The sequence below is a fragment of the Megascapheus bottae genome, chromosome 15 (assembly GCF_031878675.1).
Source record: "Megascapheus bottae isolate mThoBot1 chromosome 15, mThoBot2.hap1, whole genome shotgun sequence".
NCBI classification, from domain to species: domain Eukaryota; kingdom Metazoa; phylum Chordata; class Mammalia; order Rodentia; family Geomyidae; genus Megascapheus; species Megascapheus bottae.
The window spans coordinates 33,507,085-33,532,007 of NC_143523.1; the positions used below are offsets into that span (position 1 = coordinate 33,507,085).

Genomic DNA, 24,923 nt, shown 5'->3' on the forward strand with positions numbered 1-24,923 from the left:
TATGTGCAGAAAGAACATGTGAGAATACCAAAGAAAGAACAATAGTAGCAAAATCAGAAAAGAGCAGATAGCAACTCGGGATCTCATAAGATAGTTTTAAGGGAATAAAAGCAAGATAAAAATAAGTTATAGTTTGTGCACAAACTATGTAAAATTAGAAAAATTAAACATCAATAAACATGCAAAATAAAATATGTGCAATATTTGCATATCATTAAAAGTCCTACAGATTCTCCCAATCCTTAGAACTTTTCTAAAATTTAAATCAAATTTAAAAATCATTGTGAACATATTAGTGCAATATTATTTTTGGTTTCTAATCTACCATGAGAAAGGTAAAATCCTCAGATGCTAAGATTCTAGGATAAGGGGAAATTGAAAGTCTGCTTCCAATAGTCTGGGTATTAGGTAATAAACTGAATGTTCTGCTATATCTGGTGAGTGTTAAAAAGTATATTTTCATAAATGCTGTTACTATAGAATAGATGCTTTTCATATACATAATTGTAGACATATAGTATATTTCATTATGAACTATCAGAAGAAACAATTCAAAGGTTAAATGAGCACAGAATTTTCCATAGAGTATTTCAAGAGTTTAAGATGAAACCCCAAGGCAAGACATTAATAATTCATATCTACCCCACCGCCCTCCAATACAAATAATATATACATAGTCACTGTGGCTGTTCTAAAGCTGCATTCATATTAAGCTTCTATTTCATTGCTGCTAAAATAAGACCAGAAAATGCTTTAATTTATTTCATAAAATTTATTCAGTATTTTTATTTTATTACCTTTAAGTAGTTGCATCAAAAAGTTGCCAGTTAATAAAGCAATTTATGAATAAAATTTATCTTGATCAGTATCACCTATTCAGGAGGCTGAGATTTGAGGACTACAGTTAGAAGCCAATCAGGGCAGAAAGGTCACCATGAAACTCACAGTCCAAAGTGGAGTTGGGGCTCAAAGTGATAGAGCACTAGCCTTAAGAAAAAGAACTCTCTGACAGCACCCAAGACCCTGAGTTCAAGGTCTATAATTGACAAAAGTAATAAATTAAAAAAAAACATAAATAATATACAGCCTTTCATTCTAAAATCCTAGTTGACACTAGGTGTCACCAGAGGAAAATAGAATCCAGTGACACAGTTTCTGAAAATAATTAATCCTTGTTAGAAATAATCATAGCATCTAATGGAAAAAATGCTGTATCTTTGTCAGCAGTTTCTTTTTATTTGATTTTTCCATATTTTCTTTATTCACAATTATATTTTATCTTTTAGCAGTTATGCATAAAATTTACCATTTAGCAAGTCAGTTCAGAAACATAATGAAACTTACCCTATCAGCCCTCATCATTCCCCCATCCCTCCAAACAAGTCCTCCCAATTTTCCTAGTTTTGTAAGATATGAACTGAATATGATGAATGTATTATTTTCCTCTTCATTCCTCTAAATCCTCTACATTAATCTTCCTGCCACCTTTCAAGTTCTTCTATAGGATTCGTTTTGTTGGACTGTAATTTTCCCCCTTAGGAAAAATGAAGTTTTTTAATTCAAATAGTTTGAAATTATTGTTACCTTGCTTGAATTTTTCCCTGAACATACCATACTTCACATTCATTTTTGAACACACTTGGATACAATACTGTTGATGTTTACTTTTTCACTTATGTATTAGTTCTAGCTTCCAAATACAAAAGAAAACATATATCTTTTGTCTCTATGGGCCTGACTTAACTTCACTTAGATCTTTCCCACATCTCTCCATTTCTTCATAATATCATGAGGAATCTTCATGCTTTTAGCAGAATTTTATTAAGTTTTGTATTATTTAAAAATATAATGTAAAGATTCAGGTTTACACCAGGATCAAATATCACAAAGGTTATGAGAAAGAGCAAAGGGGAAAATCTGAGTCTAACTTTTGCTACTTCATAAATCTGCCAGAAAGCTGTGTTTTTTTCTTACAACTGCTTGCATGTTGACAGTGATTCAGAAAACTACTCTTGTTTGAATCCATATTTTCCTCTCAAATATATCCAGGGCAAGAGAGTGACCAGGAGATGAACCCGAGGAGCTGTGTCTGACTCCTAAAAATAATGAGCCTTCTGCTCTGGGTAGGAACAGACTTCCTGAATACGAACTAGCAGATGGTTGGGTCTGAGCAGATGGTATTAAGACCTCATGACTGACTCCAATTTTTGTAGTTGAGGCTCACATTTTTCTTTAATTCTTTATCTTTCTTTCTTTCTTTCTTTCTTTCTTTCTTTCTTTCTTTCTTTCTTTCCTTCTCTCTTTCTCTCTCTCTCTTCATCCCTTTCTCTTTATGTGCTTTCAATAATATTTTGTGAGTTTTTAATTTCCTATATTAATACAGCATAACTTTAAATTAGAATTACCTGTAGGTGCTTTTTAACCCTACAGCTATTATAGGCAAGAAGAAGTACTCAATTGGTCCCCTGTGAAACTAGGAAAATTGAGGTGAAAGAGTTGAATTTGGAAAGGAAGGATGGAAGAGGTGATATCAGTCAAAATGCATGGTACTTGTAACATATTTAATGCATGCCAACTCCTTGGCAAAACTCCTTAAAAAGATGACAAAATACGATTTAAAAACTACAACACAGTAATAAGGACTTACTTGAAAAGCTCATTTCGGTCTATGGCTCTGTTGGTCTGGGGGTCAATTGCATAGACGGTCAAGTCACATTTGCTATAATCCTCCAGAGAAAAGGCATCTCCATGGCGGCGTGCACCAATGGACTCCACCACAACCTTGGCACCAGGAATTTGATCCTGGACATAGCGATCCAGAATCCTATGCAGCAAACACAATACAAACATGACTTGCTGGGCTGTCTGGAAGTAAAATAATATCTCCTCCTACCTGAAATGCCATTTAATAAATGAGAAATTATGTCAATCTGGTCTTCATAAATGTTTATTAAATAGGGACCATCCTCCAAAAAATTCTCTATATTGATGTCAATATTTAACTCTCTATGAGGTTGTAAGGTAAATATGGAGGTGTAAGGGATCATCAACCAGTTCTTTAAGTCTAGACACTTTGAATTTATGATAGTGCTTCGTTTTTTTCCTAGCACTTGGTCGGTGTCAAATACCTTGTATAAAAGAAAATAGTCTGACAAGAGTCCTTGGGGACTGGGGACATTTGACTGCTCATTGTTGGTATCATAACCACTGGGCAGAATCTGTAACCCTGGCACCTCACTGTAGTTGCAAGGTCCTTGTCTTGTTAAAGCAATAATGAGCCCTTGAACTTCAGAGCAATGAGTGAATGTAGACACATTTTGGAATTATTAGTTTAAAAGATGAAAAATGAAACATTGTATTTGAAGTTTAAAAACTCTTCAGGTAGAAAATAAAGGCAACTAAAAGATGTTCCTTCTTAGAATTAGTTGTATCCAATAGAAAAGATGGGGGGAAATGTTAACTAAGGTAATTTTTTCAGAAAATAACTAAGAGGTAGTTTTCTGGAAATTCTTTCTTTCATTTTCTCAAGTTAATGATTAACATTATTTATATTTACACTATACGTGTGTGTGTGTGTGTGTGTGTGTGTGTGTGTGTCACGAGCGCGCATACTCATGTGAATGTTAACCCTGGAGCTTGTACTCAGAGCTTGGGATCTGTCCCAGGGTTTCTTTGGCTCGAGCATTGTAAGGGGCTCCCCTTCCAGATTTTCTGAAAGTTTATTTGAAATAAAAACATCATGAACTTTCCTGGACTGACTTCAAACTGTTCAATCCACAGTTCTCAGCCTCCTGAAGGTTTCACTGACACACAGCTTGTTACTAAAATTTTAACTACTTTCTTGGACCATGCCTTCCTTTGTGACTTAGATAAGCCTTTTAGCTACCCTTTGTTTTATAGATAAGAATAGCAAACACAGATTCTTATCCATTTTATTATTATATTTTTTATTCCTATATTGTTAGAGGTATATTGTTTTGTAAGTAAATTAGTCCCCATTCATCAACTAGAACCCAGGTTCTTATCTTTTATTTGTATAGCCAGCCTAGGAGATTTGATCGGAGACTTAGACTGACTTATTTCCTTCTTTGGAATCCCATAGACCCAGTCCTTCACATTCTTTCTCCATCCCATCCTCCTTTATGCAACCTCTCTTCAAAACATTCTGTAATCTACTGTCTGACCTTCTTTCTCCTGCCCCTCCCCACCTCCACACATAGTTTTCCTTTTCTTTTCTTTTTTTTTTTTAATTTGTTTTTTATGACTTCCTCTTGTAAAAGGAGATTGGTGTTCAGGAGCTTTACTTTCCTGCCCGCAAGTCTCCAACCAGACAAGAGGACACTGGCATCTGATCTTGCGCTAGCAGAGACCACAGGCCTCAGATAAGTGCCACTGAGTTGCAGTAATTACTTGCATCAGTAAGTCAGCACTAAACTAACAGCACTAAAAGAACAGCACCCCACAAAGACCCAGAGACAGGCCTAAAATGTTAGAGTAGACCAGAGGCAAGTAAGCTTGGCTAGAGCAAACCCCTAAACAATGAAGCTAATGTGACCTCTGCTCCTATAGAAGGAGGTTAAGGATGAGACAGCTGGAACTATCTGCATCAAAGAGGATCATCCTGGTCTTTCAGAGGGCAAAAATAAATGCAAGTCATATCCTAGTCACATCAAGGCTACACTCGGCGTTGGCAGCGCCTGCCTGAGCTGGTGGTGGGGTCAGTCAGCTGCGGACCAGAGGCAGACCTCCTGTGGAGAAAGGGTGACAGCAGATCACTTGTGGGCCATTCTCATTTGTCTCTCAGGACATTTTCAGGAGCCAAAGCTCATTCTGGTGATCGGTTGACCATGACTTTACCCAGAGCCTCCAATATCTTGCACTTGTAGAGGTGTAAGTCACCATTGATTTGGCTAACACTCTGCTTCTCCACCACCCACAGCTGGAAGTTGGTTTCTGTGATGAGTCGAGCATCATGGCTGACGACAATCACAACACCTTTGTACTCGTTCATGGCCTCGCCCAGAGCATCCATAGACTGTATGTCCAACTTACTGGTTGGCTCATCCAAGATGAGGACATCATGCTCCCCACAGGCCAGCCCTGCATACACAACCTGGGCGTTTTGCCCACAGTTTGTATATCTGGATGATATGGGCATTGCTCTCAAGGCCAAAGTGGCCCAGGCACTTGCAAGTGCCCTGGTAAGGCAGGTTGAAGCTCCGCTTCAGGTACCCAGTGTGTGTCTCCTCCACGTGCAGTTGCTCTGCATACTGCTGGTTGAAGAAGCCAATTTTCATCTGGTGGTTCCTTCTCATTTCCTTCTCATTTCTCTGTGGGTGGCTGTGAGCTTCCCAGGCAGCAGCAGAACCAGTGTGCTGTTTCCCACGCCATCAGGACCTTGAGTCTTAAAGAATGGTTTGTGTCCCTCCTAGAAAACTGCTCCAGAAGGCCCAGTGCTGGTGGGTCTGGAAAGATGAAGCACGACTATGTATTCTTCGGGGTGCTTTAGAAGCTCAGGGGCCTCTTGGTACTCCGCGTCCTGGTTTTTCTGCCAGCATTTCTACTTCCCCCCAATTCAATGCTATGTGTCCAGACGTTATCGAGGAAGTCCTGGTCATAGGAGATGCTCAGTACTGGCATCCCCCAGCCCTGAAAGTAGTTACTGACCAGGTGACAGCGTTGAAATCGAGGCTATTAGTGGGTTCATCAACCATCAGCAGCGTGGGCTCCTAAACAATGCCCTGGCCAAGGAGACACGCGTGCACCAGTCCTGGGAACCAGGGTGTGGACGGGTTCTGCAACTCAGGATCGAAGCCCAGACCAGCCAGGATCCGCTGTGCTGATCCACAGCTCTTCATATATCCTCTCGATCTTTTCAGCTACCCTGTCATCTTCCTGCTGCAACTGTCCCTGAAGCCATCGCTCCTCCTCCAACAGCTTCAATCGCTTGGTGGCCAGCTCATAAAACAGCCTGTACTGCTGGTGTTTCATCTGCTACCATCTCCAGTTCGCACAGGAACATTCATTGTTGGGAAACATGATCATAGCCTGATAGGCAATGTGCTTGGAGAATGTGGTATTGCCTTTGCCATTGGGTCTCACCAGCCTATAACATGCTACAATGTAAAAGGCATGATCCAGGCAGACTGCGAAAGAAATGATATATCCATGTTCCCACTTAATTCCCATGAATTCATGTAAAATGCAAGAGGGGTTTTCTAAATTGAACTATATGTGAAGAAAAAAAGGTATTTGTATCATTCTTTCTCCTATCCTCACTGTGCCTCCCCAAATTCCCATACTGGGAAGGGAGTGTAAATGATTTTAGAAAAGTTTGTCCTAACATAGAAGGTTGAATACCATGGTAAGGACAGAGCTCTGACCAGATGGTCTTGTATGAAGAGTTAAACAAAGAGCTTTCTTCCCATCTCTTCGGAAGTACAAAGAACACCATATGAGAATAGTTGTCTATCTTTAACAGTGAAGAGCCTTTGACAGGCACCTATCCTGCTGCCACCCTGACTTGTATCTCTACAGGTCTCTGCAAAGGCAAGAAACTATGTCTCTATTGAAGAAACCACCTAGTCTACAATACATATATTGTATATATATATATATATATAAATTCTGGTCAGCACGAATAAATTATCACTGGAAACTTCTTGCGTGAACTGTATAATAACAATGTTTCAAACCTTTTTTGTCACAAAAATGGCAATAACAAGCCCTAAACAATTGCAGTTTTTTCCGCCCCTTTTTAGTAATGAAATGCTATCCAGTGCACTCCTAGTCATTGGGAAAGGGAAGACAAATGCTACTTCAATCACTTGTTTCCATGGATATAAAACAGACAATTAGGGCTTTGTACAGGTATTGAACTTAATTCTCATCACAGCCACAGAAAGAAAGATGATTTGTTGTCCTTTTCATCTGATTGACACCTAGGTTCTTTCCCTGAAAGCATCCTGATTTTTAGTTGGAAAAATAATTAATGATAACACCAGGGCCTCACACTTGGTAGGCAATCACTCTCTCATTTAAGACACATCAATCCTTGTTTGATAAAAATAATCCTACCCTGGGAGATTTGTAAGCAGTAGTCTTTCCCTCTAGTTGCCCCATGCCACAAAAAAAAAACTTCAAATTACACAAACGAGAGCATTCATGTATTCAAATTTGGTTCTATACAATCAAAGTCAAGTGGATAAAGTAGCTGTAGTTTATCTATGCAAGTTGCTAGACTTTGTGTATAAAACTGCTCTTACAGTTACTTCTCAGGCTTCTTGAATTCTCCCTGTTAATGATTTTTCACCCCCCCCCAAAAAAAAAGTTTCCACTGTCTTATTGATATGGACAGCTATCATTGATCTCGAATACATATTCTCCTTGGTTGCTGGAAAGCACAAATGTTTTCATTTGGTACTCAGCAATAACAAAACACTACACACTAAACATTTTCCTAATTATTTCAGGGCAGCAACATGCATAAGTATGCCAGTCCCTCATCAAATCTATCTTTTGTGTGTTCACTGCTATTGGTAAGAATTGCATTTGTTTAAATTGATAATCACTGCTATAAAAAGGTATAGTATAGATAGATCAGTTCATTAATTTATTTTTTTGTTTGGATCAGATCTACCGAAACTTACAAGCAACCATGTTTTCTTCAACAGATGAATATATAATTATGGTACATCCATTCAGTGGATTATTATTCAGTGTAAGAAAGAAATGATTGCTACGTGCTGGTGGATGAGATCTGAGGATCATGCTTTCAAGACAGCTAGGGCAGAAAGATCTATGAGACTCTTATCTCCAATTTACACACCAGAAAACAGGCAGTGGATTTCTTGCTGAAAGAGGGAGTTCTAGCCTTGAGCAAAAGAGCTCAGGGATAGGGCCCTGCCCTGAGTTCAAATCCCATGACTGAAGAAAAAAAATGGAAGATTTTCTTACCAATTATTACTGAACAAAGAAAAGTGAAAGATACTACATATTGTGTGGTTCTAACTAAAATTTGCCCAGGGTATTGCTCCCATGACTCTTGTGAATACCAAACTTTGTTAATATTAAATTCTTTACAAAAATAATGTAGTGTTTGGCTGTGATCTGTTCATATCCTTCTATATACTTTCTTAATACCTAATATTTTAATTGGTTTATATAATCGGAAAATGAATTAAAAATGTTATTTTGTACAAAAGCAAAGACACGCACTAAGCTTACAGAACAGAAAGCAATTTAGACATGTAAGTTGGAAATAAATTACTTTTGGTATGTGTGTTTGTCCAGGAGCTTGAACTCAGGGTATAGGCTAGTCTCCAAGCTTTTCACTCAAGAATACTTGAGTCACATGCTATATACTTTAAATTGCTTCTAGATTATTTATGAGCCATGCTTGATTAAATATGTAAATGTGACACTGGGAGACAGGGTATGGCTGTACTTTCCATTTCCATTTGCTGTGAACTCAAATTACTCTAAACACCAAGTCTTAATTAATTCAGTAAAATTTACCTACTAAAAGAATAAACATTCATGTAAGTGAGAGAAAAGAACATTAATCCTTAGACCATATAATCTAAAGCGTTCTGAGAATGAAGATGGTTACATTGAACAACAGATAGCGTAGCTTTAATGAATTGAGCTCTATGTAGGGAGAAGTTTGTTTTATAGCTGCAGTGGGGAGCTGAGTGCCTACAGGGGAGGCAGATTGTAAAGACCTAGGGCTGCTATGTTTCTTGTGCAGCAACCTTTATTTCTATGTCAGTCTCTCCTAAGCATGAAGAAAAGTCATTATCCAGTTTATATTTCCCTCTCTATTATTTTTTAAAACAACACCATCATAGACTTTATAATTTACTTATGATATTCAACAAAGCCTATGTATGAAATGGAATGCTCAATATACAGATAATATTTGCTTATAAAATAAAATGCAATAGAGATAGTGCAAGATAATATCAGATGGTGACAAACATGCTCAGGAAAAAGGGTTGTGCTTTATCTTCTAAGAAATAAATGATGTACCAATGAAATAATTATAATCATTAAATAAAAATTAAAATTAATTGTGGGTTAGTAATTTCACCATCATTTAAAATCATTAACTATTCAGGATATGTAAAAGAATAAACATTGAAGTAAATATTGAAAATCAGATTTAACTATCTTTTTCCATGAAGGTAGTATTGAAGCAAAATCACAATCTCAGCATAAAAAAAAAAACAATTGACTCAATTTACTTATTTTTTTCTTCTAGAGCCAAGTTAATTTTTAGTAGAGCCAATGAAATTGAAATTTACATCATTTTATTCAGTTACCTACATATACATTTTATTTTTGCCAGTTCTGGGGTTCGAACTCAGGGCCTGGGCACTGTCCTTGGCCTTTTTCGAGGCTACCACTCTACCTCTTAAGCCAAAGAACCACTTCTGGCTTTTTCTATGTATATGGTACAGAGGAATTGAATCCAGGGCTTTGGGCATTCTAGGTAAGCACTCTACCACCAGGTCACATTTCTGTCCCCATAGACATTTTTGATTGAGTTCAGCCAAGAATTTTATGTTAAAAATCAAAGATGTAATCAAAGAACAAGTGTCCTACTGGAATATTTTAGAGTGGTAATATCTCTGGGTTGATTTAATTTTTTAAGTTTTACTTTGTTATTACAGGAGCCTTCTTCTCAATTACCTGTTTGTCAGTAGAAATAAGCGAAAATAAACTTACCATTTCACAGACACACACACACACACATACACACACACACACACACACATACACACACACACACACACACACACACACACACACACACACACATCTCACCTTTGCACGGTCAGCTTACCCCCAAGGACAGTTTAGGTTTGCAGAAAAGCAGACTGAATTGCTGTTTAGTCTCCAGCTGGCCCCTAGGTATTGATTTGAGTTAATCTACCCTCCTATCTATCTCTCTCTTTCTAGAAATTACCCTGAGTTTGAAAGCTTTAGCTTACTCCTTTGTACAATGTGAGAAGTTACTTAATTCTGAGTATGTGAATACTGTTGAACAAAATTATAATTATACAAAACTTAATAAGTAGAAAGAATACCATACATTTTCACTACTTATTAAGATGCATACAGAAGCTTTACAAATTTCATGATTGTAAACCTTGGTCTTTTGGCAAAATAAATGGCTTATGTACTAATAGCAAAATTAGTCACTCTATCCCACGTACTTGCTAATATTTTATTTCAAAATCCTCTCTTAGAAATCAGTAGGCATTGTTAATGGGCACAAATATATTCAATATAGGCTCTCCTGATTCTTAGCACTTTAATTCCATGCACCTAAACCTACAGGCACTTAACCTGATCTAGCCCCTAAGTTGAACTGCATTTGCTCTCAACATCTTGTTCCATGATACTGGAAAGTGACCTTTCTATGATATCCCACAGATAAAAATATGCCCTCCTAAGTTAGAATTAGATTCATTAACAGTTCTACTGTTCTAACTAGAAGTAGTTTGGTTTGGCTTTGTGAACTTTCTCAGATTCAGTGTGTGCTTATTATTTTACTTCTATAACTTTGGCTCTACAAAAGGTGAAAGCCAAGATTATTTTTCCTTCTTTCTTCGGTCTCCGGAGGCTTGGCAGAATCTCAATAAGTTGTTTTCACCTCTTTAGTAACCTTTTCTTTAGTTTCTATCTTTTATGTTTATCTCTCCAATTCATTTTTAATTGTCTTTTGTCTTATTTTACTGTATGAGTCATGGAGAATGGCACATATTTTCTTTGGATTTAGGAAGAATATTAAAAAGAATTAAATTTAGCCTTGAATACACATGAGACAAAAGGATCTAAAATACTATTTATGGCATTGCTGATAAAAATAGAAATTTCTAAATGGAAACATTTGGTTGGATTCATTTCTCACATTAAAAAAAACAACAGCATAGGATAAGGTAAACTGTGAATAAGTGTGAAGAAGATATAAATCATAAATATGATTCAGAGAATAAATGATGGGACATTCCTGAGCAGCATAACCTCCCAAGTAAAATGACCCCTGCTGTAGAACAATACTGGTGTTGATGTTTAAAAGTAATAAACCATTCTATATAATGTGCATCTAGATGATGTAACAGGATATTGTATCATTCATTCAGAGTGTGAAAAACTAGAACTAGATTATATGTGGAAAGGGAAGAACTTCAGATCACGTAAAATGATATATATATATTTGAAACCTCCACAGAGAAAACATAGAAAAGCAGTGCCAATATGTTTAACTTTTTCCTTTATGACTTGTATGTAATAGGAAATAGTAAGTGGTTTGTTACCTTTTCAATATTTCCAAAAAGGAGCTGTATAGTTTCAACTTTATGCATTAAGAACTGTGTCCATTTATAATGGAATCCTAATACTTTATGGTTTTCATAATTATGGACCATTACGGACATTAAGACGAGAAATAAGACAATTTGAAAACCTCCCAAGGCTCCTATGTTGAGGGGTGGAGGTGGGAGGAGTGAAATGGGGACCAAGACAAGAGAAAGGGTATCAATGTATATGAAGTAATGCACCTTCTATCTAGTGAATATACAGTAACCCTTCTATTAATTATAATAAAAAATATATGAAAAAAAGTAAACCTCAACAATAGGAGCCTTGGGAGAATTTTAGATCCAAATCATTACAGCTTTGGATACAACTGAATTGTATTTATCTCTTGCTTATATAAAGAACAATAGAGGGGCCGGGAGTTTGGCCTAGTGGTAGAGTGCTTGCCTAGCATGCATAGAGACCCGGGTTCGATTCCTCGGTACCGCATACATGGAAAAGAAAAAGCCAGAAGTGGTGCTCAGGCTCAAGTTGTAGAGCTCTAGCCTTGAGAAAGTCCAAGGACAGTGCTCAGGCCCTGAGCTCAAGCCCAGGACTGACAAAAAAAAAAAAAGAACAATAGAATATAGTTTAAAGTAACATAATACTATTTCATTAATATGTACTGAACTTTTGTTCTATTTTCGTGTGTGGTTTCAATATATCTTATAGAATATTACTTTCTTTATAAAAGAAAACATTTATTTTCAAAACTGGCACTATTGAAATAACTGTGCTTCATTATCTGATAAATTACTTCATTTATGGTAACTTCTTTAGTTTCATGTATATCTTTATGCAAACCATGCTTATAGGAAATAGGCCTGCTGCTGAAAATATGTATAATAATTGTAAAATGCAACTGAAGTTGTTCGTGGAGTAGGTGGAGAATACGATATGGAAGAAAACATTTTGTTGATTTTATCTTATTGAAGACCTTGAAGTTATCATTGTGACATGTGATGCCCTCACATCACTTATTTTCCTTTTTCACTATGTTTTTGCTTTCACTTTAGCATATCATATTAAACTACCCTCAAAGGTCTCTTCAACAAATTTAAATTAGTTCCTTGTGCTTTTATATTTATTGAAATGATTAATACTTAGCTAAATAACAGATTAGTTTATTATTACTTTAATTTCAATTTTTCTGCATGAGAATAAGAAAACCGATTTGATGTAACCAGCAGCTTTGCTTTATTTGCAGCCTAATCTTCCATTTTTTTTGTTTTTGTGTGTGTGTGTGAGAGAGTGGGTGTTTCTATTAGCATGTACATATATAGTAATGAGTAAGCCTCCAGATAGAAGAACTAGCCATTATGACCCAAAGAGTTTTAGTTTATTGACCCAAGGCTTCCTGGTTAGTCATTAGTGGGCTGGAGCATGAGTCTAGATACTGAATTCAAATAAACTCAATTGTTTCCCTCAAGATCAAATTTTCATTAAGTTGATTTAAAAAATATGTAAGTGCTTCCATTATCATATGCTGCTTCATGTTTTACTTCTCAAGAGACTCTTGAATTCTCACCCTGGAAACAATTATCCTAGCTTGATTTCTAAAGGATATTTTGTAAACTTACTTCACAGACACATATTAAGTCCCATACAAAGGGAGAATGTTATATTTTTATTACCTAAGCAGAATTCTCCAATTTGTAATCACAAATATAATTGATAGGATTTAATAGAGCCATTTAAACTCATTCCAGGAAATATCGGCTCATCTCTACCGTCATTAAAGCATCTAAAATCTACTACTAATATTCTATTTTTTCCAGGCACTTTCAAAATGAATATACCCAAGGGTAACAGTTAAAGTGATAACAACATGAAATTCGAATTTTCCAGTTCAAAAGACCTGGGTTGGGTCATGGGAAATGCAGAAAATAGCTTTGGTGATAAAGGGAGGTACCATCTAAGAATTTCTACAAGGAATGGATATGTTACTGGGTTTGGTTCTTGGAAGAACAAGTTCTTATATTCAACAAACCTATTGATACTCTGTGGTTTATCTATCACATTTGTTACTTACACCTACATAACGATCTGTGAAACATAGGTGAATCCCCATTGTTAAATCAGATCCAATAGCTATTAACATTATATTTCCATCATGTACTACTGTACTTTAAAAAGTTATAAATGATAATTCTTTTGAGAAAAATCTCAATCAACAGAAATAAAAACAAAAAAAACAACAAAAAAGTCTTTTCAAAGAGGAATAAAGCATGGACCAAACAATCTGTTTGACAACTGCTTATAGTGCAACTACAAAGAACTGAAATGGGAAATGATTATATGATAGCACTACCACCATATTTTAATGTATATCTATTGCATTTCATTTGACATAAATTCTTAAAAGGTAAATTATCTCTTTGTAGTCATTTCTGGCAATTTATAACTGAGGATGTTTCCTATGGCGGTCCCCTATTATTTGCTGAAACCAATTAGGAGAAAAATTAATAAGTGACAAATATGAAAATTAGAAGTGATGTCAGGCTAGATTAGGAGAGCTAGGAAACAAATTGCAAAGGTATTTTTAATAAGATCTGACAGTAACAAAATATTAACAAAACAGCAAGTTAATAAACAATGACAAACTCAATCTGAGTCAACAATAGTGTATTCTGTTATATTACCTGCCCAATTCTAAGGAGGCAGAGAAGTATGCTCCATATTTGAGAATAACAAAGAATAGATTTTTCAAAATTACACTTCCTTCTTGTAAAAAGGAATCTCAAATAATCTAAACTTATCACAGGATGAATTAGCTTGTTTTCTGGGCCAACCAGATTGCTGATTTTTAAAAAATGAGTCTTTTGTATAATTGTCTGGGATTGCACATCAAGGAATATATTCAAATAAAGTATTTTATTATTTCTTATTTACATCATTTTGAAGGTTTGTTGATGCATTTGGGAAGATTAGACTATCATATTATTCAAAGTTGCTCTTAAAATTTTTATGTATTTTCCATGAAGCTATGTAGTTTTTGAAAAAAAAATAAATTATTTTGAGGAACTTTTTTGAAAAGATATGTGTCAGGTGAGTACAACAATGTTTAACATTGTTTAAACTTAAATTTCAATCAAATGAAAATGAAATGAAACAACATCCATTACTCTGTAAGATCTTCTATTTTTTTTTCCACTAATGTTGGTGGCACATTAGAAACAATGACTTGCATGTCCAGCTGGTTGACCACAGAAACCTGAAAAAGAATAAGCAAAACACAACAGAATTAACTTTTCCTCAACAAAATTTTTATAATAAATATTAACATCATTTCTTCCCTACTGCCCAGAGTAGGGATGAATGTTTTTCATTTTTAAGTTCAAAGAGAGATAATGTTTTGAAAAATTAGGCAATCTTCAGAGAGACTTTTCTAATAAATGCATATTTAATATCTTGTAATGGTTATTTAGAGAATATCAGTTTAGGCTTTTTTAAACAAATGATGACATAATTCATTGCATAATTTCAAGAAAAGAAATGACATTTAATGTGACTACCAATTGCATTAGAAATGATTTTTAAAAATAGAAAACTGTCAAAGTTGGGGTGGTGAATAGTTCTTCCCATGTTCTAACTTGTGTTGCAAAGCTTCACTGGTGTCATTACTAATAAATGCTGGCAGTTGTTTTTCTTGAAATTACAGACTAACTTCACTCATTTTTGTGTAACTGCCTGCATATATTCTGTTTTGAATGAATATAATTTTCCCCAAAATTTGTTTTGAAATAAAAATGCTATTCCATGACAAAGGTTGGTGTTTTAAACTGATTACTTTACCTGGTAGGAATCATAGATTTCCATTCACCAGACAAAATATTGAAAAGATGATTGATAGGCAAATAGGTAGATGGAGAGATGTAGGAAACATAGATATATTGCTAAATGTAAGAAAGAGTGGGAGAGAGAGAGATGTGCAATATTACTCACTAAGGGACAGAATATTGTTTTAGGAGCAAAAAGAGTCAAGAATAATCTAGCTTACTAGGCAGTAATGAAGACTTTTATTAAAGATTCGAGAGGAATCAGTGCAAGTGCACATTTATTTACATGTTTTGTTTTCAGGAAAGAGATCTGGCATTAATATGTAGTTTATTTATTTTTTTCATATATTTTTATTGTGATTAATAGAAGGGTTACATTATATTCACCAGATAGAAGGTGCATTACTTCACAAACATTGATACCCTTTCTCATGTTTTGGTCCCCATTTCCCTCCCCCTTCCCTACCCCTCATCTGTTTTCTCCCTTCCCTATCCTATTTCAAATAACCAAATTATGTAGTTTATTTTTATTTGAAGTTGTGATGCTCAATGAGCTTACCAAGTCATTGAGAAAGGATAGAAAAGACAATAAGTCTGAAATTCAAGGAACCTTAAAAACTCAATCAGGAAAGCAAATTAAAAGGTAATAACAGTAAGGTATAAGAGTATAGTATCCTGAAAGCCTGGTGAGAGCACTAATAAGCTTTAATTGTTGCTGCCGGTTCAAGAGATGTTATAAGCAAAGGCTCTAATGAATTAGGTAACAGGAAATATTGGTAATATATGAGAGTTGGATTATGCTTACTGTGTGGTTAAGAGACATAGGTAAGAAATGAGAGTCAATTAAGACATATTTTTTTTTTGGGAAAAGAACCCCAGAAATAAATTACTGCTAGATGATATGGGTCAAGAGAATTTTTGATATTTCTGGATCATAGAAAGGAAAAATTCAGCTGCGAGAATAGTCAATCATATCAAAGAAAGAAAAAAATAAAGCTTCCAATGTCAAAAGGCCATGGTAGAGCCACTGAAGCAATGTCCTGGGCTAGTAAGTGAAAACTGAATCAGAGACAAGAGAAAATATTGCTTTCTGATGAAAGGTTAGAAATTAAATCAGGAAAATTGTCGGAGAAACTAAAAATAACATTGGTTCTAAATCATTGAGATCTTAGGGATTAACACTCAAGATTTGGGAGTTTCACTCCCAGGAAGTGAATAATAAAGTGAGAGTTGATGTGAGTAAGTCTGGATGTTTTGGAAAAGCGAGGATCTGGTAGTAAAAATATCATATACTAAGGACTTTACTCTGTTATTGGGTTTTATGAAGTCTGTTAATCACAGAAACAGAAAAGAATAAAAAGAAATGGAAACAATTGCTTAGGAAAGAAGCAGTAAAAACAAGTGTGTGCAGGGAAGAAATAGATGTTTAGGAATTGATAAACCTTTATTTGAATTTCAAGATCTCATCTTCCATTCTATGAAATGCTTCCATGTCTAACCACCGATTTTAAAGAAAGTTCTGATGTTTTCATATGGATTACACTTTTTATTTGAACCTATTTATTTTTTTCAGTCTTTAGCCTCATTCTTCATTCCATTTCTCTCTTTTAGGCTGAATAAATATCTATCACTTATTCAGGCTTGTCAATATCTCTTTTTCTTCTTGGTTTGGCACATGTTTTACTTTCTTCATAAAGGTGTTTTTTTTTCCCTAACCATATGTCCTGTGTCTTAACTAAGGGGTTCAAGAATATATTTCTAAAACCATCTGCTGAGGTGGCTTCCCTGTTGTTTTTTTAACTTACATTAGAATGTAATACACATACTTATAAATGTGATACCTTATGATTTCTTTGAATTGAAGGTCTTCCTTCAAAAATGAATTTTGAAGATGTTTTAAAATCATCCTACAATAGATATCAAACCCAAATAATAAACTTCTCAAACTTCATTTTGTTTTTGTACATATTAAAGGCATATAGCCTTTTCATATTATATGTATCATGTTTGCTATATTTTATTCCTGGGTTGTGTATATTTTAATGATACTTCAATAATCTTAGTTAATAGATTTTATTATAAGCTCTTTTTCTCATTGTTAGGGACCAATCTGAAGGCCTTGTGCGTTCTAGGCAAAATTCTACCACTGAGATAAATTCCTTAGCTTATAAGTTCATATATATATATATATCATAAGTAATAGGAACAAAAATAACTAACTTTCACTAGATTCAAAGATTTTTATTAGATCAAAACTCTTTGTCAACTTTAGCATCTCCTATGTTAACCTAAATAGCTTAGCTAAATAGGCTTATGGTCTTGCAGCCTAATTCTTGCATAGACTTTACACACAGCAGCCATTTTGATTTTTTTTTATGATTACCTAAGAAGGAAAATACTCAATCATTGGTTTCTGCACATCTTTTTGCATGATTTCTATACAGATTAATATGTAGAAAAAACTTTTCCAGAAAACTAAAGGAGACCTGTGAAACATGAAGATTGGTTAAAATGTGTAAAAAAATAGGCAAATTATACTTGATTCTGAGATAAATATTTTCCATGATATACCTACTCATATTTTATTAGATTAGTTCATAAAAAGTCAAGGAACCTGCTCTTCCAAAATAGTAGAAATTCTAAAAGATATTTGCATTGATTTTCAATATCTGGAATAAAGGGTAACATCCAGCTACTGTCCCATTGAACACATGCCATAGTGTAACAATGATAATCTTGACTGTGGGTAGCTTTAATTTAGTCAAACATAATAAATACCATCAATAGAAATATAGTTTAAAAAAAGGAAATGGCACTTTGGAAAGCAGTGTGGAGGTTTCTTAAAGAACTGAAAATTGACCTTCCCTACGATCCCGCTATACCATTCCTGAGCATCTATCCTGAACATCATAACCCAAGATATGATAAGGACACCTGCTCAGCTATGTTTATCTCTGCACTATTCACAATAGCCAGGTAATGGAAACAATCCAGATGCCCTAACTGCAGATGAATGGATATAGAAAATGTCATATATATATATATATATATATATATATATATATATATAATACACACACACACACAATGGAATTCTACAAAGCCAACAGACATGATGAAATAATGACATTTTCAGTGAAGTGGATGAATCTAGAGCAAATCATGTTGAGTGAGATAAGTCAGGACCAAAGGAACAAAAGGTGCATGGTATCCTTAATATGTGGCTATTAGATCCAAACAGTACAAGAGGGAGGACTCAATATTTACATACCCAATGATAATGGACATGCTACTGGAAATATAAACAAAACCACATAGACATAAAAACCTATGATCAATAGACATATTGCTTTATTACATAGATTAATATGTATCTATGATATACAAACCCTCAGCCTAATTTTGATTATGTTCTAAAATCTAAGTGCCAGTGATTGTATATAGAGATATATAGAGATTCCCTTCTTGAATACTTGTTTGTTAAACACATCATTTAAAATATGATGTAAAAATCAATGTTAATAAATTATTTAATAAAAAATAAAAAAGGAAATGGCAGATTTATATGTAAATTTGCTATAAAACATAAAACATTTATTGTTGTATTCTTAATCACAAAAGCCAAGTATTCAAATCTGGATGAAAATTAATGACATTCATATTTTAGAAACACTTAAACTTGTTTCCAAGCTACTGAACCCCAAAGCTCTAACTTCTGGTTAGCATTGTGTGTATCTCCCTTATCCAAAGATTTGTGTACTTACAAGTACATCTGCTTTTCCACTCAATCCTTTCCCATAGTCATCTGTTGCAATAACTTGAAACTTGAAGTAGGATCTCCTCATATTATGGAAGAGCATAGCTGTTTTGATAAGCCCAGTATATGTTTCCACCACGAATCCTTCCTTCCCTTCTTTAATAGGAGGTATTATGAGTCTATATGCCATGGTACTATAATTGCCAGTATCTTTATCAGTAGCCTGGGAGGAAAAATGAGATATTAAAAATCAACAGAAAATGCTAACTTTTATCAAAGTGCTTATTTTTGTCTATAATAATATTGTTTCCTGAGTAATAATGCAATTCATTCTATTTATCCAAATAAACTTTCATGGCTATATATAAAGATGTTGAGTCTTTATTGATGAATGGATATATTCAGAATGGTAATGACTATGAATATAAAAGGCATATCAAGCGTTGATCAATAAAGTGTTTGATTAATATGTCTGATGAGTTTAACTCTTGGCAGGTTATAATTCAAACTAATTAAAGTGTGGGATTTATTTATATATTTATTTATTTGCCAGTCCTGCTCTTGAGCTCAGGGCCTGAGCACTGTCCTTAGACTTTCTCAAGGCTAGAGCTCTACCACTTGAGCCTCAGTAATGCTTTGGCTTTTTTTTTGTATATACGTGGTACCAAGGGATTGACCCCCAGTCTTCATGCATGCTAAGCTAGCACTCTACTACTAGGCCCAACTCCCAGCCTCAAATGTAGGATTTATTATTTACTCATAGATTGTCTTGGTATAATAGGTATGAGGTAATCGTGCTTTGGTTATAGTTTATATCCTAAAGGTAATAAGGAATAAAAGACTATAACAAAATGTCTTAATAACATAATGTAAGTCAAAGTTCAGCTATTTCAACAAATCCATTTAAGGATACATGGAGAAATCAGAATCTATTAATGCTATTACATTATAATCGCCAATTAGATTAACTTATTCAATTGTTTTTTAAACATCCTATATCCTGATTATAAGATTTGGTCCTGGTGGTAGATAATTATGATGAACAGATCAAAATTCTTTCCATTTAAAATAAAAAAGAATAACTTATTTTTAACATTTCCCTTCATAAAAAGTATACAACTAGAACAAAATATGTCATTTTGGTTCTGCAGTCATAACTAAAGAAAACATTTTCAGAATGTCAACTTTCAAATTGCTTCATAATGAAATATTTACAAAAGGAGTGGTAGGCAGAACAGTGAGACTAAAAGACAAAGAATCCAACAAATTAGGGGATCAAACTGAACACATCTTTCAAATGAAGTACAGATAGCCAATGAGTACATGAAAGCATGTATCTTTAACTATAAATCAATGTATACTGAACATACAGTGGTTAACATTTTACCCAAGTCAGAATGGTTTCTTTTTTCTTCAAAGAATACAATATATCTTAATCTCATTCCTTTCAATATTCTCACCCATACTTTATGTACATACACCTACTCTTTTGCTAATTTTTTAGGATATACATTGAATAATTGCATTCTCACCCTCTTCTCTACGCTTGTTTTCTCTTCCTTCTTGATATCACCTCACCTTTTTTTGAGTACTCTCTTCCTGGTATTTTATTTTGGTGAAATTTGATTTTGGGTTTTTAAAAAATTATACCATTTGAAATGTTCCTTGGTTTTATAATATTTCTCTTAATATTTTCATCTACATTTGTTTAACCTCAAACACATTTACTATTTGCATCTGTAAGGTAAATCTAGCTTCCATATGAAGAAAAGCATTGATCCTTCGCCTCTCTATGCCTGATTACTTCAATTAACATAATATTTTCCAAATATTTCATTTCTTTACCAATGGTACAATATCATTCTAATGAATGAGTATTCTCTTGTGTAAATATATTACAATTTGTTGAACTACCAAGGTATGGAATCAGCCCAGATGTCTCTGATTAAGAAGAATGTATCAGAATGATTTTCAACAAGAAAACTTACACATAAAATTGGACAGGATGATAGGGTTAAGGAGAGGAAGGAACTCTTAGCTGTTGTTGGTTGTAATATAGACTTGTACATCCCCTACAACAGTAAGTATGGAAGCTATTGAAAAAAAAATAATATTATCCAAATGTGGAGGCACTTGCCTATAATTGCAGTTATGTAGTAGGGAATAAAGTAAGAAGACCGTAATCTTGGCAAGCAGAGCCAAAAGTTCAAGACCATAACAGAAAATAAAATAATACAACGTGAAAAGGAGTAGGAGGCATCGCTTAAGTGGAAGTGTGTTAGTCTAACAACCATGGGGTCCTGAGTTCAAACTCCAGGGTACCAGAAACAAGACCTCTACATATACATAGAAAAGAAACAAAGTCATAATTTTTAAGGTTCCCTAAGAACCCATGTCAATTGCTGCACTATTCCCAACAGCCAAATACATTATCAACCTAAGTCTTCTTCAGTGGATTAAAAAAACTACAATTTAAAAATGGGAAGAAAAATTTATTTTTGTAGGAAATTGTGTTGAGCTAGAAATCATCATGTTATATGGAATGATACACTTATGGAACCACTGAATATTTATACTGTATGTCTAAATTTTTTCATTTAGTTTTGTGTTGTGGGATTCAAAACCTTTTTATTTTAAAATCAATGCTATCTAACAATATAGTCACATTCAGAAAGGAAAATATAATTATCATAAAATCATAGTGATTGTTTACTACATTAAGCTACTTTACACAGTTCTTACTGATTAACTTCCAATTTCAATAAATAATTCCACTTTGCAGTGTTTGTAATTCATTAAATTATGATAACCACAAATAGCTATAGTTCAGCATAAATGATTAAAGTGCTTTGTGTAAAATATCTTTCCTGAAACAAATGACTTAATGCAAAAGTTTGTTTGTGGAGTCAGTCATTGTAACTTAGAAATACCTATTTTTATTTTAATGTTTGAAGTAAAGGGTAACAAGAAGGTATATCTTTAAATTTTAATTTTATTTCATACGTATACTAGGTGCTAATAAATCAAGGTTAACTTCTTCGTCTTCCAATTGCCATGGAATTCTGGAATAGCAATGAACTTGTCTCTGGAGATATTTAATGAGGAGAGTTTCTAGAGCCCTTAACATCTGTTTCCAAATCTCTCAAATATATACTGTTGAATATAGGTAAAGTAAAAAATTAAAAAAAGAAAATTCCAAAGATAGTGCACTTAATTTAACGTGTCACGATTTAACGTGCACACAATTTAACGTGTCACCTTAAGCGCCTGGGAGAAGAGCAACAAACCAACCCTAATCCCAGTAGAAGGAAGCAAATTATTAAAATCAAAGCAGAATTAGATAACTTGGAGTCCAAAAAAACTATAGAAAAAAATCAACAAAACAAGGAGTTGGTTCTTTTTTTTTTTTTTTTTTTTTTGCCAGTCCTGGGCTTGAGCTCAGGGCCTGAGCACTGTCCTTGGACTTTCTCAAGGCTAGAGCTCTACCACTTGAGCCTCAGCACCACTTCCGGCTTTTTCCTGTATCTGTGGTACCAAGGAATGGAACCCGGGTCTTCGTGCATGCTAGGCAAGCACTTTAACCACTAGGCCAAACTCCCGGCCCTAGGAGTTGGTTCTTTGAAAAAATTAACAAAATTGACTGGCCCTTAGCAAATCTTACCAAAAAAAGAAGGGAGCATACCGAAATAAACAAAATCACAGACGAGAATGGTAATATCATGACAGAAATTACCAAAATCCAGAGGATCATGACAGAATACTTTTCAAACCTTTATGCCAACAAATTTGAGAATCTAGAAGAAATATCTAGCCAATATTAACATACCCACCCTGAACCAAGAAGACCTAACCCAACCAAACAGGCCTATTTCAAGCACTGAAATAGAAATGGCAATAAGAGAACTTCTACCTAAGAAAAGCCCAGGGCCAGATGGATTCACAGCTGAATTCTATAAGGTCTTCAAAACAGAGCTCACACCAATACTCCTCAAGCTCTTCAATGAAATTGAAAATGAAGGTTCTTTACCAAACTCATTTTATGAAGCCAGTATAACCCTCATCCCCAAACCAGACAGAGATTCATCAAAGAAAGAGAACTATAGACCTATTTCTTTGATGAACATCGATGCAAAACTTCTCAACAAAATACTGGCCAACCGTCTACAACAACTCATCAAAAAAATTATACACTATGATCAAACTGGATTCATCACAGGGAGGCAAAGCTGGTCCAACATACACAAATCAACTGATATAATTTAACACATCAACAGGAGCAAGGACAAAAATCACATGATTTTCTCATAGATGCAAAAAAGGCATTTGACAAGATCCAACACCCCTTTATGCTAAAAAGCTCTGGAGAAACTAGGAATCCATGGAACATTCCTCAGTATAATAAAGGCTGTGTATGACAAACCACAGCTAGTATTATAATTAATGGCGAAAAGCTAAAGCCATTCCCTCTAAAATCAGGAACGAGACAAGGATGCCCACTCTCTCCACTCCTCTTTAACATAGTATTAGAATTCCTAGCCAGAACAATAAGGCAAGAAGCAAGCATAAAGGGGGATCCAAATAGAGAACGAGGAAGTGAAACTCTCCCTCTTTGCAGATGACATGTTCTGTATTTAATGAACCCTATAGACTCCACTCCCAAGATCCTTGAACTGATTAAAAACTTTGGAAAGGTAGCAGGGTATAAAATTAACCCTCAAAAATCAACTGCCTTCCTTTAATCCAACAGTGAGAGGAACGAGGCAACAATCAGGAAAGCAACTCGTTTCACAATAGCTTCAAAGAAAATAAAGTACCTAGGAATTAACTAAGAAGGTAAAGGACCTTTTTGATGAAAACTTTAAAATCCTGAAAAAGGAAATTAAAGCAAAATTGAAGAAATGGAAAAACCTCCCATGCTCCTGGATTGGACGAATCAACATTGTGAAAATGACAATCTTGCCAAGGGCTATCTACAAATTCCATGCAATACCCATCAATACCCCAATGTCATTCTTTAAAGAAATAGAAGTAGAAATCCAAAATTTCGTATGGAATAATAAAAGACCCCGTATAGCTAAAACACTTCTTAGCAGAAAGACCAGCACAGGAGGAATTTCTATACGAAATGTAAGACTCTATTACAGAGCTATGATAATCAAAACAGCCTGGTACTGGCACAAGAACAGGCCTGAAGACCAATGGAATAGAACTGAGGACCGAGATGTTAAACCACAGACCTATGGCCACCTAATCTTTGACAAGGAAGCCAAAAAAATAGAATGGAAGAAAGATAACCTCTTCAACAAGTGGTGCTGGCAGAACTGGTTAAGCACATGCAGAAAACTAAAGTTGGATCCTTCTTTGTCACCCTGTACTAGAATTAACTCCAAATGGATCAAAGACCTCAAAGTAAAAGCTAACACACTGAAAACTTTACAAGAAGGAATAGGAGACACACTAGGCCTCCTTGGCACAGGTCGAATCTTTCTTAATAAAGACCAAGAAACACAACAAATCAGAGAAAGGCTGGATAAGTAGGAGTGCATTAAAATACAGAGCTTCTGTATGGCAAAGGACATAGCTAGTAAATTAATTAGGAAGCCTATAGAATGGGAGAAGATCTTCACTAACCACACAATGGACAAAGGCCTCATATCTAAACTATATTAACAGCTCAAAAAATTGAAGCACTCCAAAACTAATCTCCAAAGTAACAACCATCCCATCAAAAGATGGGCCAAAGACTTAAAGAAAGTCTTCTTTGAAGAAGAAACAAAAATGGCCTATAGACACATGAAGAAATTCTCGAAATCTCTGGTCATAAAAGAAATGCAAATCAAAACAACTCTAAGATTCCACCTCACTCGAGTTAGAACGGCCAGGATCAAGAATACTAATAACAACAGATGCTGGAGGGGATGTGGCCAGGAGGGATCACACTACACTGTTGGTGGGATTGCAAACTCGTTCAACCACTATGGAAAGCAGTATGGCAGTTCCTCAAAAGACTAAATATAGAGCTT

The 24,923-nt window shown here is 34.7% G+C and overlaps 1 protein-coding gene and 1 pseudogene across 1 annotated transcript in view; both read right to left on the bottom strand.

The window, feature by feature from the left end:
* The window catches only part of Pcdh15 (protocadherin related 15), a 514,067-nt gene that overhangs the window by 24,223 nt on the left and 464,921 nt on the right, over positions 1 to 24,923 (bottom strand). Inside the window, exons 29-31 of the mRNA XM_090346943.1 lie at positions 18,908 to 19,123; positions 14,490 to 14,578; positions 2,648 to 2,824 (exon numbers count right to left, since the gene is read on the bottom strand). Of these exons, the coding sequence (XP_090203069.1) occupies positions 2,648 to 2,824; positions 14,490 to 14,578; positions 18,908 to 19,123 (482 nt within the window). The remainder of the gene's footprint in view (positions 1 to 2,647; positions 2,825 to 14,489; positions 14,579 to 18,907; positions 19,124 to 24,923) is intronic.
* Positions 4,826 to 6,189, bottom strand: LOC150054150 (ATP-binding cassette sub-family F member 1 pseudogene; annotated as a pseudogene).